At 31.2% G+C, this 15861-nt stretch overlaps 1 protein-coding gene across 1 annotated transcript in view; it reads left to right on the top strand.

Annotated features, from left to right (window-relative positions):
* The first annotated feature begins 14913 nt into the window (after positions 1–14913).
* LOC106679744 (fatty acyl-CoA reductase wat) overlaps positions 14914–15861 on the top strand; it is a 25835-nt gene continuing 24887 nt past the window's right edge. The window contains exon 1 of the mRNA XM_067051408.1: positions 14914–15004. Within this exon, the coding sequence (XP_066907509.1) occupies positions 14962–15004 (43 nt within the window). The 5' untranslated portion in view covers positions 14914–14961. The remainder of the gene's footprint in view (positions 15005–15861) is intronic.

The raw sequence follows: 15861 nt of genomic DNA, 5'->3' as shown, positions 1-15861 counted from the left end.
CCTTCATACGGTCAACTACCTTCTTCCAATATGAAGAAACAATAGATACATATGCAGTTGCTAATTATAATGAAATTTATCAGAGAAATGATTTATTTTTCAATTATCTCAATGCACCTTTTCTCTGCATTTAATGATTAGTATATACTGTTTGTGGCTTTAGCGCACTTGCTCAGCCTCCACTGGCTCATTACCAGTGATGCGGCAAGAGGGATGCGCTGGGATCTTTTGAGCTCTGCTCTACCCCTCACACGTGGGGGATAGAGTGGGCACAGGGATCCTCAGGTTGTTGTGTAAATATTGTATATATTATTTTATTTATTTATTTTTCATACAGATAGTTTGATTATGTTCATCTTGTCTATTCTTTTGTTTGTATATATTTTAATAGTTTTTTTTTTTATTTAGTTTTTTTTTATTTTAGTATGTATGAGATCATTCATCACTATTACCTATTGCCCACAACTGTGTGGCAGATTGTAATATCTACCAATAAATAAATCTATCAATCAGTATATACCAATTGATATATATATATATTTATATTATGATAGACCATTTGATATGGTTTTCTGTAAGTGGTAAAATATACCAAAAAAAATTAATTTAGGAAAAATAAAGTCAGATATAAATCAGAAATTTTTATGCTAGATTTTTGGAGGATATTTTATTTCTACAGTTATTTTTATGTCCCGTCCGTTCCTGAAATAAAATTATAACTCCTCACGATGTTATCCAAATCCAACTTAACTAAAACTCTTGTAAAGGTGAATTCTTACTGTTCCAACATATATAAATATGTTTCAGATTTTGTGCCCTTTTATAAGTGATAAAAAATTCGAATCTGAGAGATTTTAGGGTGCAGAAAATGAATATTTTTATTTCTCCGTATAAAAATATTTTATCCCTCTTCGCTAGATCAGTCGGTCTATACTATTTTAATTCTTTATTGTGAAGTAGTGATTTACCAATCGATTTGTTTTAGGTTGTAGAAAAACAAATTAACCTCGACTTGTTCTCAAAAATTGCATTAAGTTCAGCTCGACAAAACTAATCTGCAGAGAACTTAAAAGAGGCTTACGGCACTGTAGAATGTACGAAATGGTAAACTTGACCTTCATAAAATTAAAAATTTCTTATTTTTAATATACATGAAAATGTAAGAGTTTCAAAATGCGCTCAAACCGAATCTGACAATATTTTTTTGTATACTTTACAAGAAATGACTTGTGATGTTTGTAATTTATTACATATTTAAACTCATTTAATGCGATAAATAATCCTTTGTTAAAATACTCACAAAAACTCTATATGGTATATAATACATTAATTCATGCATAGCATAACAAAGTTCTAAAAATAGCTTTAAAACAATTTTTTGGTTCCTAGGGCTCATTGGCAAAAATTCTCGGACACGTGTATATTCCTAATATCACTAGAAAAAGTTTCAATGAGATTGGTAATCCCAGTTGCGTAGCCTCCCCTTGCCAGACATTTTTCACTCCTGTGCTTTGAAAATATGATAGCAGAACTTGTATTTATGGACTTATTTTCGGTTAATTGGTAGTATGTCACTAAAAAATATATTTACGACAAATGTGTGCAACCCGCTGCTAAACCAATCCAGTGGCATTATATAACAGATTCAGTTCCGTTTCCTAATTCCTGTCCTAACCCAATTCTTTTATTCCATTTCAGGTTTTGGACATTTCTTCCCTAATGTACTACAGATATAGATGTTTTTGAAAATATTGTATATTATATGGAAATAAAACTTGTAACTAAATGTGCTGATTTTTTTTATAGTACATTTATTAGTATGCGTTTCTTCGTGGTGGATCCAGACCGTCATTCAATTTTGTCATCGGCCGTTGAGTATTCCATACGTCAATTCAGGAAATGGAACACTGTATAAGGTGCATTAAAACATAAAAAGATGTATTGGAAGAAGTAGATTGTAGGAAGATAGACTACTCAGACAGTGGAGGTCAATAAAGGTATCAAAATAGTAAAAGAAAACTATTGGTTAACCAACGTTTCGACCCACTTTATCTGGCTTCATCAGGGCTGCTGGGAGATTACAGTTCCAGTTATTATCTTTATAACAATCTGACAGCCCGGACGAAGTCAGACAAAGTGGGTCGAAACGTTGGTAAACAATAAATAGTTTTCTTTTACTATTTTGATGCCTTTTTTGTCCAACACCCGGGATATCTTCCTACAATCTACTTCATACGGTAAACTATCTTATTCCAATACATCTTTTTATGTTTTGATATAGCTTATACAGTGTTCCAACTCGAGTTGTCATCTTCCAGCAGCCCTGACGAAGCACTGCAAAGGGGGCGAAACGTTGGTTAACCAATAGTTTTCTTTTACTATTTTGATACCTTTATTGACCTCCACTGTCTGAGTGGTATATATTCCTACAATCTACTTCTTCCAATACATCTTTTATGTTTTGATACAGCTTATACAGTGTTCCAACTCGAGTTGTCATCTCGCAGCACCCCTGACGAAGCCCTGCAAAGGGGGCGAAACGTTGGTTAACCAATAGTTTTCTTTAACTATTTTGATGCCTTTTTTGACCAACACCCGGGATATCTTCCTACAATCTACTTCATACGGTGAACTATCTTATTCCAATACATCTTTTTATGTTTTAATACAGCTTATACAGTGTTCCAACTCGAGTTGTCATCTTCCAGCAGCCCTGACGAAACTCTTGAAAGTGGGTCGAAACGTTGGTTAACAATAAATGGTTTTCTTTTACTACTTTGATAATTTTATTGACCACCACCCATATTTCCTATAATAAAAATATGTTATATAACGATAATCCCCGGTACTGGTTACAGTAACGGACACGGAGAGCGTGTAGTCTGAATATTTTATTACAATGTTGGATGAGAGTATTATAGCACTAATTAAAGGTAGAGGGTAAACAAGAGGGGTCAAAATGACAGGATAGGGGATGCATGTGGGTCGAGGCCGGGCTGTGCAAGCCTTGCGTCAATGTTTGTCTTCCTTCATCATTTCCCAGCCTACAGGCTCTTCAAGTTCTAGGAGCAGTCACTTCTAGCATAGAGTTAGTCAGAGTTCTAACCAATCTGCCCGAAAACAAGCCTGTTTAAAACTAGGAACTGGAATGAATTTATTCAGGCAACACAAGAAATTAGTATAAAAGAAAAACATGATAAATAAGGAAATAGCGCAAGAATCCTTTAGTTCTAGCATTATTCAAATTCATAATAATCTTCATTTTCTTCTTTCTCTTTTATTTTACGATTTGGCATGAAATTTCCTATAATAATTTTTGAGGTCCTGTTTAGTCCCAGTCAGGTATTTGATAGTAAAGTTCTTTATTAATTATAAATATTTTCACACAATCTAGCTGACTTTTCCAGTGAGTGGTTCTCGGAATTTAATGTATGAACCGTTCATTGAATACAAGCATTCTTTAGCAACTTGATGAATGAAGTATTTACTCACCTCAGTGCAGTATTTCTCGTAAATCCCACCGATTAATCTTGTGGTCACTCATTACCTACACCCTACACGTAGTATACACTAATAATATTCATTTCGTCCAGTATGCTAACGATGAGAATTGGTAATTTTTCACCATCAAATAAATAAAATTATAAGTGGAGAAGATGATCGGAGGGCGGGGGAGATGGAGTGGAGAGGGTTCGATCAGCAAAAAAACAAAAAAATATTTATTTGTGCCTACGTTTCGACCTTATTTTCAGATCTTCATCAGGGCGTTTTAGGCAGAGATTTTAGTCAAACTCGATTTATTAATTAAAATAAAATTATAGGTACTTTAGAGGAAAGTTCTTAAAAATTCCGCATTCAAGCTCTGTAGGACTATTTCAATGAGGATAAAACCTATAATTAAAAACAACTTTATTATACACAGATTTTCCGAGTATAAAAAAAATGACCACGTTTTTGAGAAAATTAAAAAAAAAATATCACTTTTTTGCATTTCTATTTGGTCGATTTTGATGAAAAAGTTACTGTAACACCACAGGCATATATGTACATGTCCTTTATATGTAGTTTCATCTTCCTTCTATTTTATGCTTTTGATCGAGGCTTGGTTATTTGTATTCAGCGGACATCAAAACACGTATTTTGGTCGAAAACTGGAATTTGAAATTTGTCATGATCGCTAATTTCCTCTTACTATATATTTCATGTATAGTTAAGCGAAAGTAAAAATGATATAATTTACATTGAATGTTAAATCTCTACTGTATTATCTAGAAAATATCCGTTAGTATCGAATAATGATAGATTCTTATTTATGTATCCGTAACAACTTTTTTAAAAATAAATTCCCATCTGTTGATTGGATGAGAAATGCCTAGCAATGATTGTAACAGCATAAAAATATGCCAAGTGTGAGGAAGGACAGTATGGTAGCTCCTTAGCCCATGGTTCGAAACTTATTGTGGATTATAAAAGAGAATACTTCATTCAGCTTCGTTTGAGCCTGTAGTTCGTTATGTCCTTGTAGTCATTTCCTTGTACGCAGGCTTCCAACGGGTTAAAGCTTATACTTGAGTGTAGGTCAGCTACAGGAATGTGTAAGTTCGCACGCTAATCCTGGTGATGGCTGATTTATCTAAGGACCAATGTATGTCTGCATGAAAAATTACCAATCGTGTTTTGCATATATTATATTCATGTATTTCTTTTCCATAATCACCATTATGCTATTTTCGATCTTTCTGAATTCATATCTCGGGGTCAATGAACATTGCTATACTATACTGTGAGACAGGTTTTCCTTCATTAATAATAACCTTCATGCTCTCGATTTACTATAATTACGAACAGATTTGATAAGGCCATTTATAGGTATGGTCTGTAAACCGGATTATATGCCCTAATTTTACTAATTACAACTTCCGTATTTTGATTTTATCTCTTATTTTCATCCGTTATTGAAACAGGTTTTAGATATCTTGTTTGAGGTGGTTGTGTATAATTAGTTAGTTCTAACTCAAATTGAATATTTGAGGTGCAAAAACCTCGACAGTGCGACTTCTATTAGGATAGGGAGCTGGTTAGGAGATGAATTGGCAAGAAGAGTTTTCATCGAAACAGCAGAAAATCCTCGCAGAATGAAAACTTTACTAGTTTATGGGTCGTGAAGAGTATGCCAAGTCTTGCAGGAACTAGCCGTAGGTCCCTCCTGGAAGAAAACTCCACTCCGTAAGGAACTATCTTACAGTCGGGAAGAGGATAGCAAGTCCTCTAGGTACTAGCTATAAATCCGTACGAAAGGTATAGAAAGGAGGAAAGATTCAGATAAAGCAGAACGAAATAAAACACATACATTTCCACATACATTTCCAAAAACATCACTAGAATGTATTTGATCCATTATGTATACTATAACTCACTGCCTCCTTTATTCTTCTTAGAAGGAGAATTACTTGAAGGAGATATTCACAACATGTTTTCTTAAGACCCATGAGTGCCAGTGGTTGATATCATGATGGGAAATCTGGTTGAGGGGAAACTCTTTTACTGCATTGGCAATGTTTGTCAGAAATAACTTAGTTACTGGTTCTCAGTCTAGACTGAGGCTATTCATATGGATCTGCCATCTTTGTGGCCGTCCTGTTGGTGTTAGATTCCTGAATAGTGGGTTTGTGCAGTGCTGGAGGCTATCAAAGAATTTGATGTGCCTCATTGTGATGAATCACACTAAAAGTTTATCTATTTATGCTTAGTCAACTCTCTGGGCTATTAAACGCCATCGAGAGATTCTACGTATAAGACGTCCGCATTTATTGGGTCAGAAGATTCAAGTTCAAATAATGCATTAATACAATAATTAGTTATTCACAAGTTAAGTTAAATTATTTACAAGAAACAGTACACTTACACACGATGCTTATCTGATGACAGCAGTAGTTCCGGTTGTGGCAGCTAGGTATCTTCATGTCATTTTGTAACGATCAAACTACAGCTCGAGAGCTGACCAACAGCAGCCGGGTTGCTACAACCCAAAAAGCAATTTCTGGAAGGTAGTAAACAGAATACATTGAGTGCAATATATAGAATAATATATTATAAAAACAAAATGTTTTGATCCCTTATACCAAACATTTATCAAGTTTTACAAAACAACGTTGGACTTGGCCGTTTGAGCAAGCATAATCAACCAAAACCGAAGTCAAAATCAAACGAATCAAATAATTACTAGATAACGAAGTTATTTATTTCAAACAGAGTTGGTATTTTAATCTATTAATTAAAACTTTCATTAATTATTTTACCACACCCTAAAATATAACAGTTTACAATCAACCGAATGTTTAGAGAAGTTTTTTTCGTTTGCGAATACCAAATACTGTCTAAATAATAACAAATTAAAAAATTCGCCATAGAAGAGATTTCGTACGTCCAATTATTTACACTGACAAACATCTTGTAGATGCATTTTTGTGTCCACTAACTCAAAAAAAGTCAATTCCACATAATTTTATAGTTGCATCGTTATTCTTCCACAGCAGTGAATGAACACATTTAGCATCTAATGTAAATGCACTTCTTTGTATGATCTATTTAGTATATATTATTGTTTTTATTGGTTGGCCATGTTATACCGAAGGCCGATATCGCTATGTTAATATTGATTTACATAACGATATAACGGAAACGACCAAATCCCTTGTTAAGGTTGCCCAAAGGCGGCCAAGGACTGCTTGTGTACTTCTTCTAGCAGTTTTCCAGTTGGAAGCAGGAACACAGGAAGGATAAAGGTCACTTCAAGGATTCATGTAAGATGGAATACCATCTTGCTTAACTTGCATCCGGTGATGATCCATTATGTAAAGCAGAGTCACCGTAATTGGATGGGTTTGGTTGCAGTACTATTGCATTATGTATTACTCGAAGATATATTACTCTCAAAGGATGATATTATAGTTCTTCTCAAGATTTGTCTTGAATAATAAACCTTGTAGGATTGTATTTGTAAGTAACTTGTAGGATTTCGGAAAGATATAAATTAAACAACAATGCGCCTTATTGAAATCAAGACTTTTTTTTTAATAGTTGTTTAGTGCAGGAACATTTCCGCATTTAGAGAAAGATTTTCAACAATATTATATTATATTATATGATGAATGTGATATATCATTAGCCGAAATCATAAATGTAAGGGCGCTTATAACCTTTTAAAGTAAAAGATATTAAAATTTTAAAGCCCCTGGATTTAATTATTTTTTAGTGCATCAGTTGTATTTAATATTGCTTTTGGGCAACATTGTTTTAAAACTGGATAAGACATTTAACTTACAATTAATACATATTTAGAATTTTTAGTTATTTCTGTAAAGTTGACTACCGATCATCGATACTCGAGGGTCGAACTACAGGAATAGTTGCTAATCGCAATCATATATTTATATTATTATATTATATTATTATCATATATTTATAAAGATAAAGAATAAATATCTCCTCAGTTTCGGTGAACATACTGTCTCTCAATTCCAAACAAGAAGAGTAAGGTTAATGACACTTTCACTAAGCCAGCTAGTTATTTTAACTATATTCTCTCTATTTTTAATACCTGCACATACTAAAGGAGTATTTCTCACTAACGAGCTTTAATAGAAACAGTTTTCATTAACCTAAAGTTTTGGTTTATTTTTGTCGAATACATTCACCAACTGTCCAATATAACAACAACCCTTCTCTAAATTTGGTTCTACCTAAAAATACTACTATACTACTTAAAAATACTTTCTACTATAATAGAAAAAAAGAATATTAAACATACACAAATTGTTTTGAGCACTTTACAACAATATCAAAGAAAAATAGAAAATACATATTAAAAAAATGTTAAAAGGAATAAAATATAAATTAAAATTCAATAAATAAAAAGAATAATTTTAATTTCGAAAAGAGTGAATTACAAAGGAATTGGTACAAAGAAAATGGTACATCAGTGTAAACACAAAAGAAATCCAAAATATTGTACAACTAAACATAATCAATTAAATTCTTCTCCAAAAACCAATGGGCATTCTTGTTAAATCTTATACACTATAATTAATATACAAATAGAGTAATATTTTCTTTTAAATATTTATTGCCAGATCTGCCTGGTGGGTGTTACATGATTATTATATAAGAATTTGATTTACTTTTAACGATTGACAAAGGGAAGCAAAAAGACACCCCTAACTGTTACAGTGTTATAATGATTTAACAGGTATAAATAACAAAAAATAATTAAAAATAATAAATAAATAATAACTAAGCAATTTGAAAATAAAAGAGAGAGAAAACAATTACAAACAAAAGAACTAATCTTCATAGAATCAATAAAACATATAGCTGACTTATAAAATGAAAAAAGAATTAGAGACATAAAAAGAAGAAAATGTTAATGATAGTAATAAAAAATGTATATAGATAAATATAAAATTTATAACCAAAATCGTTGTTAATAAACATGGTTTTAATTATTTATTTAGTTATTTAATAAAAAATTAATATTTAATACTGAATAACTGATAAACTGATACTTTATTGGTTATTCAGGCGTAGTTATATTAATGATGTAAATCAACTCTAATATTTTTCTTTCCATGCGATGGTGAAGTATTAAAAAAAAAAATACATTTTTCACCTCGATAGGTTTGGAAGTCAAGGTGACGAAATTTTTTTTTTTTTCCCCGAACCCTCTAAAAACAGAAATAAAATGTGAATTAGTAGTGCATACGAAAATGGATCATTTCCACATTATGTTAAATGCGTTGGACTGCACTTATTAGAACGTAGTTCCAATCCCGCAAGCAGACAGGTTTATTATATTCAAATCTATTTCCTGATAAGTTCTGCTTTCAGTTCTAGATAAAACTTAGTTGCAACGATTCATTAGACAATTGCAACACAATTAGCTAAAAATAATAATTTCAAGAGTAGACCAAAATTAGATTTCTGTGCGACGTATTGTTAAGGTGAAACAGCAGAAAGTAAAATTGTTCAATAACTAGCGACGTTCAATATATTGAAGGGATTAGAGAAGTTGGATACTTCCGATATTCTGTCGTATCAATACTCTCCATCCGAAACTTATATTTGTATCGATACTGAAATGTAGTTTTTTCCTGATTCTCCTCCAGTAAACGTGTAGATTTTATTCTGTTGTGTCTGTTAGTTAGTAATTCAAAATAAATGATTCGCGGATAAAACTGTGATTATTAGATCTAAGTTTGTATTCTGATTTAGATTGTGATCCTATACAGCTTTCACTGCTTTAATTGACCATCAAGAATCTGAAATCCTCAAATAACTTCTATTGTGGAAATGGAAATATTTTGTCTTACGTCACATATTACAATATCAATATTTGATTTTTATTCTTGATATTATCTTTTCCTTTTTATTTATTTTTTTTTTTGTACCCGCGATTCATATAGAATTAGTACTTCATAGATATAATACATGAAATGTATTATATATACTTTACTGTGTCTTCTCCCGTTGATTGCCTTGTGGCATTATAAGGTGTGGATATCAGTCCAGCTAAGGTGGTATAGTCTAGCTATAGCCTAAGACTACGCCATGGATTTAATGGAACGTGAAACGATATTATCTTTTACTATTTTTTAAAAATTATATATTAACTTATTCTCTTCTCTTTTAGTTCAAAACGTAATATTTTTTAACTAATTAACAGTTCAACGATAAAGTTGATGAAAAAGATGGTCAGAATTGCGATCTAAAGAGAAACAAAAATAGTTAACAAATATTCATTTCCGACGTTTCGCGTCACTTTGTAGAGCTTCATCAGAGCTAAAAAGATACAAAAACAACTTCGAACATTTTGACATTTTACATGATGTAAGATAACAATATACAAAAAGATAAATTAAGAAAATTACATGCAAATAAAAGATAAGAAGTAATAAAATAGCATTAATATAAAATAAACAATGATAAGAATATAAAAAAATACGTAAACTATAAATTTAAAATGTATTTTAAAAAAACAGAAATGTAGATTTTCAATGATAATATTTCAGTAGAATGTTGAATAGGGCATTTCAGATAAAGTAATAAAATTAATTAATTACTTTAAAAAAAAACCTAAATATTAATTTATAAAACATATTTGAAAAAATACAAATCAGGAAACCATATATTTATAGTTTTATTTTTGAATTGTATAAAAAATAATCCGTATTTTTAATATTTCTGAATAATGATATTTTTATGTCGATATACTTTGCTGATAACTCATGTAAACGCACACACACAAGTTGTTTGTAGCGTCCCAATATGCACCCAGCCAAAGGATAATAACGGCGAATCATACGATTTATTTTTACGTTATTTCGTTAAAAAAGTTCTTTGTTTCAAAGAACAAAGGCAAAAAAAAAGGTAAACATTCGGGGAAAACTATTAAACTTTTAATACAAAAAGTCAAAAAGAAAACATCTTAAACATATATAAATTATTCAATTTTTTTTTAGAGTAAAATAGTCATAATAACGTAATAAATTAAGTGTTAATGTAGAATAACGTTGACTTTATATATTTTCAAACCAAAAGTAATCATATTTTAACTGTTTTAATATCTTGGAGTTAAACTTTTTAATAGCTCTCCACGTGGATGTTGGTATACTTGTATACTTTTTTTTTTTCTTGTTGGCTTTGATCTTCTCCTCAGCTCGTCCCACAGACATAACATTGAGGTCAGGACTACTGGCTGCCCACTTAAGACACGTGAACTTCAGTTTTTTTTCCATGGAAGTTGTTTTTACTGGATTCTCTCAAGGTTCTATTCTTGTACCACTTTTGTACTTGACATATAATTACAATTATCTAACAAACAATAAGTGGTATCTATGCCAACACTATAACCACTAGAGAAACAGATTGTAAGAGTTCACTGATTTCAAATCTACCTTAAAAAACAAAATATGATTAAAACTGAGTTCTGACGAATCATATATATTTACACTTCGAAATAATACTTTTCCGCTAGTCAATCAACCATTAAACCAAAAATATGACTTTAAAAAAAAATTAATTTCAACAAAGGAACATAACACACCATATTATAGTTATAAGTAACAATAAATATAAACTTTTTTATATCCTTACATTAAAAAGTTATTAATACATTCGCCATTGAGCTGTGTGTGGAATTCACTCAGACAAAATAATCGATTTTAGGATTTTAAACTTTTCTTGACTAATAAAACTAGATATATCGACAGTTGAGCTCCACTATTTTATATATTTTTTAATACTAAAGTTGTTGAAAAAAGCTCATTAGCCAGCGTTTTCCAACCTATTATAGCCAGATTGGGAAAGTCGAAATTTAATCCGAGGGTCCGCTCCAAAATAAAAGCCAATCCGCCCAGGCCGGATTCAAACCGGTACCTACACGAGAATTCTCGGTCATCTACGACCTTAATGTAGTTTAGTTCTCTTGTTACCCGACAGTTTTACATCTCGCTTAAAATTGTTCTTTCTAGTTTGTTAACGTTATCTTACCCAAAGTCAATTCTTACTAAACAAAGATAATTTACCAGATATTTCAATATTTTTGTTGTAATATCGTAAACATACACTACTCCGTGATCTTCAGTAGCCAGCAGGTTCGTTCAGATTCTATATTTTAAAATATGTTGTCTGTTTACAGCAATGTAAGAAATGAATAAAAAAACAATAACTATGGAATAGATCTAAATAATATCTAGTTTTAATGTACCTTCATGGTATAAAAAAAAATTGTTTAATTCAGAAATGACCAGTGATGCGGCTAGAGGGATGCGCTGGGATCTCTTGAGCTCTGCTCTACCCCTCACACGTGGGGGATTGAGTGGGCTCAGGGATCCTCAGGTCGATTGTGTAAATATTGTATATATTATTTTATCATTATGTTATTTTATTTATTTATTTTTCATACAGATAGTTTGATTTTGTTCATCTTGTCTATTCTTTTGTTTGTATATATTTTAAGTGAGTTTTTTTTATTTTATTATTTTTTTTTTTTTACTTTATTTTATTTATTTATTTTTCATACAGATAGTTTGATTTTGTTCATCTTGTCTATTCTTTTGTTTGTATATATTTTAAGTGAGTTTTTTTTATTTTATATTATTTCTTTTTTTTTCTATTTTAGTATATATGAGATCATTCATCACTATTACCTATTCCCCACAAGTGTGTGGCAGATTGTAATATCTATCAATAAATAAATCTATCTATCTATCTAAAAAAAAAAATAATAAAAAATAATTCAGAAATGTAATGTTAAAGGCTTTGAGAGAAATAGTGATTTGGTAAATTAGTTGATTGTTTAATAGTTAAGCCATCTCTATTGCAAAACAAAACAAAAAAAAAGAATCCTAGCTTTGGGTTGATCGTATGTTCAAGTACAATATTTGTTTCTAATTTACTTCTTAAAGGGGAATTACTTCATTTTTTAAAATATTTATTTATTGCTATTTACAACTGTACATTATAATACATTTAGTAAATCATATATAATATATATATAAGTAAGTTAAATTGGAGTGTTACAGGCGTGTAGAGAAACTACCCATTGGTAGCACTCTAAGAATTACACCGTTAAGTTTTATTGTTATTATTACTTTTTTTTTTTTTTAAACCGGTTACAAGCATTCAAAACTTTCCACTAGATGCTCTTTAAGCTTTAGCCGATTCCAGCCTTGGAAATTTTATAGCTTTTTATATTTATGACTAGTCTTCAGAGTCATCTGATATTTCATGACAAAGACCTTTTTATTTCTTTATTCTCGTCTCCAACACCAGTACTAAGGTCAAAGAAATGGGGTTTGAAATATTTTGCGAAAATATTGTTACAGGCTGTCAGCTAGTGTATATATGTTCAATGTATCAAGGTCGAGTCAAAACTTCCGGGTTTTTTTTTTCAAATCAGACATTTATTTTTCTCTCATTAAATAACAAAATTATATTAATTTATTATGTATTCGCCATTATTATCTATAACCTTCTCCCATCCTCCTGGCAGTTTATAAATTCCTTCCCTTGTAAAATGTGGTTGGTTTGGACTGGAAGACGTTTTTGATAATCAGCCTGACTTTTTTTTCAGAATTGAAGGTTTTTCCATTCAAAAAGTTTTGTAAGGAACAGAAAAGGTGGTAGTCTGTCGGGGAAAGATCCGGGGAGAAAGGTGGATGTGGTAAAACAGACTATGCAAGCTCAAGAAATTTTTTTTGTCACCCTTGCTGTATATTGTCGAGTAAAAGAATGACGTTTTTGCGAATGACGAATGCAGAACGCTCTCTGACACTCTTTGCAACTGCTGAAGATATCATCTACATACATCTACACATCTACCCACAGTAATCTTTAAATTTGACTACAACTCGTGGTGAATTATTCCTTGCTTTCCGACCTAGTAGGGTGGTTGATCCTTATCACTGTCTTTCGCGGACGATATTGTCATAGGTAACCTATTTTTCATACCCCGTTGCAATCCTCTTTAAAAAAGGCTCAATTTTTACCTCTGAGAGCAGACTTGTGGCGATTCACATCTTCTTTATTCCGTCCACTGAGATAGTGAAGTACCCATACTCTAACTTGCTGACTTTTCCTAAATTTCTCCACGTAGCGGTTAACAGTTGATTGTGATGTATTCAACCTTTCTCCTAAACATCGTGTTCATTGACGTGGATTTTGGTCCAATGTTGTCGTCAAAGTTGGAAGGACGTCCCACCATCGGTCCGGCTTTAAGGTCGTACCTTCAGAACGGAATTTTATAAACAAATTTCTAACTTCCCGATCAGTTATTAGTCTTTCACCGTATACTGCATATTTTAAGAGCTGTCGCCTAGCACAAGAGATTATACTTTTAAAATGCCTCGTTTTGCATATTTATGGCATTGCTAGGAAAATCTATATCACTGTTCCCCAAATCAGTTCATCCGGTTAGTAAGTCCATAATAATTTTTTTCTAAATAATTAATTAATATACTCTTTTGAATATTTTCTGCACACAGTACCATTCTCTTATATACTTTCGCCAATGACACAGCTGTCGTTTCATGACAGGATGATTCTTTCTTTCCTCTAAAATACAATATTTTTTTATTTATAAAAAAGGTGATATAAAAAATAAAAAACAAATGGGAAACTAACCAATCCTTCAAAATCTAGCCACAATATTTTTGTACACTGAGAGTATTTCCAGTCAGCATTGCTCGGTATTTCACTGAGTAAAAGAGAATCATCCTTTTAGATGTATTAAAGGACTTGAAAGGAATAGAAAGTACACTACATTACAGACTACTCACGGAGTTTGTTGACTAATTTCCTTGCTTAATTTACAGTACAAAAAAAAAAATAAAATAAAATAAAGGCAAAACTTTGAACTTGAGCATAGCATTAGAGTTGGAAAAATAAATTTCAATATTATTTGTACCATGGTAAATTACAATTCTCAAAGGATTATTATTCAATACGAGATACTTTACTCTGGATTTTCTTATCTAGGAGGTTGTTGATATTTTACATTTCTACCCAATATCATGCGTATGCTACGTGTCATCTGAAATTTCAAAGTATTTCAGTCCTAAAACCGAATAAAATCCGGATCAGCAACAATGGAAAAACTTTTCTTTTTTTCCGATCACTCTAAAACTGAATAAATTAATGGTTGCTTTACGTATGGAAAAAAATAAATCAGGTTGAGTATTACCTTTTTCTACCTTTGGTACTTAAAAATTACGGTGCAATACTTATCTCGTTAAGAAATATCCGGTGCAATAAATATCCGGAAGTGAGGGAAACGTAAAACTGCAAACTTGTGATATAACTTCCCCCCACTCTTCTCACTTCTTGAAAAGCCATTCGAACTGGGAACTCTTAACATTGTTATCACTGGTCCGCAGTTGTTACCGTATTGAAGTGCCTTTTCTTATGGTTGAGTTTAAAGAAAACTATTCGACCATGGAAAAGAAAGGTAAACTCTTCATTTAAAAAAACATTTTATTGATCTACTTTTTAAATTACTGGCTTAGGAACAATTTTAGTTTGGGTAATTCTTTTAGTTTATGTAATATACCCAATAGTGTGTGTGTTTTTTTTGTGTCAGGTCTACTCCGGTTATATCTTGATTAGAAACATTTTTGCCCTGTTTTAATTATGTTAAACAAAATTATTATTCACCCTCTGCCACCATTTTGTGTTTCATTACGGCAAATATAATGAGTAAAAACATATACTTATTTCAACTTAATTTTGTTCTTCTCATAAATTCTTTGAAAAAAAATCACTAGAAGTGAATCGTCTGATGTCCTGAATGAATTGTGAGGTAGGAAAGCAGGTGAACAGTTTTCATTTATTGAAGAAAAATCATATAAATTACTAAATGTCCAGTTGGTGAAAAAACCTTAAGTCGTATTTTGAGGTTTTTCATACTACGGTAGGAAAGTAAATTAAGCTTTAAATAATTTTGTCTTGTTTTAATGCAGAAATATTTTTTCTATGAATCGGATGAAGGTGTCTGGTTCCTCTCCGACTAACCCGCTATTAAAAAATATTTCAATTTTGTTGTTAGTAGACTGTTTTAATTTGTACTATGATTCAGGTTGACTACCTTAAAAAATCTATTTTTTTTTTTTTTTTGCATATTGAGAGAAAACATTTTTTGTCTAGTAAAATTTTCATATTTCTTTAAATATAGGTTATTATTACACATTACCAAAATATTCAATTATAATTTTATTTCTATGTCAAGCAAATTATCAATACAAAATCATACACTTTGTTCTCCATATTTCAGGACGGATAAATATATTTATTCATCGTCTGTTAATA

Source organism: Halyomorpha halys, unplaced genomic scaffold (genome assembly GCF_000696795.3).
Source record: "Halyomorpha halys isolate HHAL.00 unplaced genomic scaffold, Hhal_1.1 Scaffold217.1, whole genome shotgun sequence".
In the NCBI taxonomy this organism is placed as follows: Eukaryota; Metazoa; Arthropoda; class Insecta; order Hemiptera; family Pentatomidae; genus Halyomorpha; species Halyomorpha halys.
Note: the sequence above shows the minus strand (reverse complement) of the source record. Positions and strands in the feature narration are given on the sequence as shown.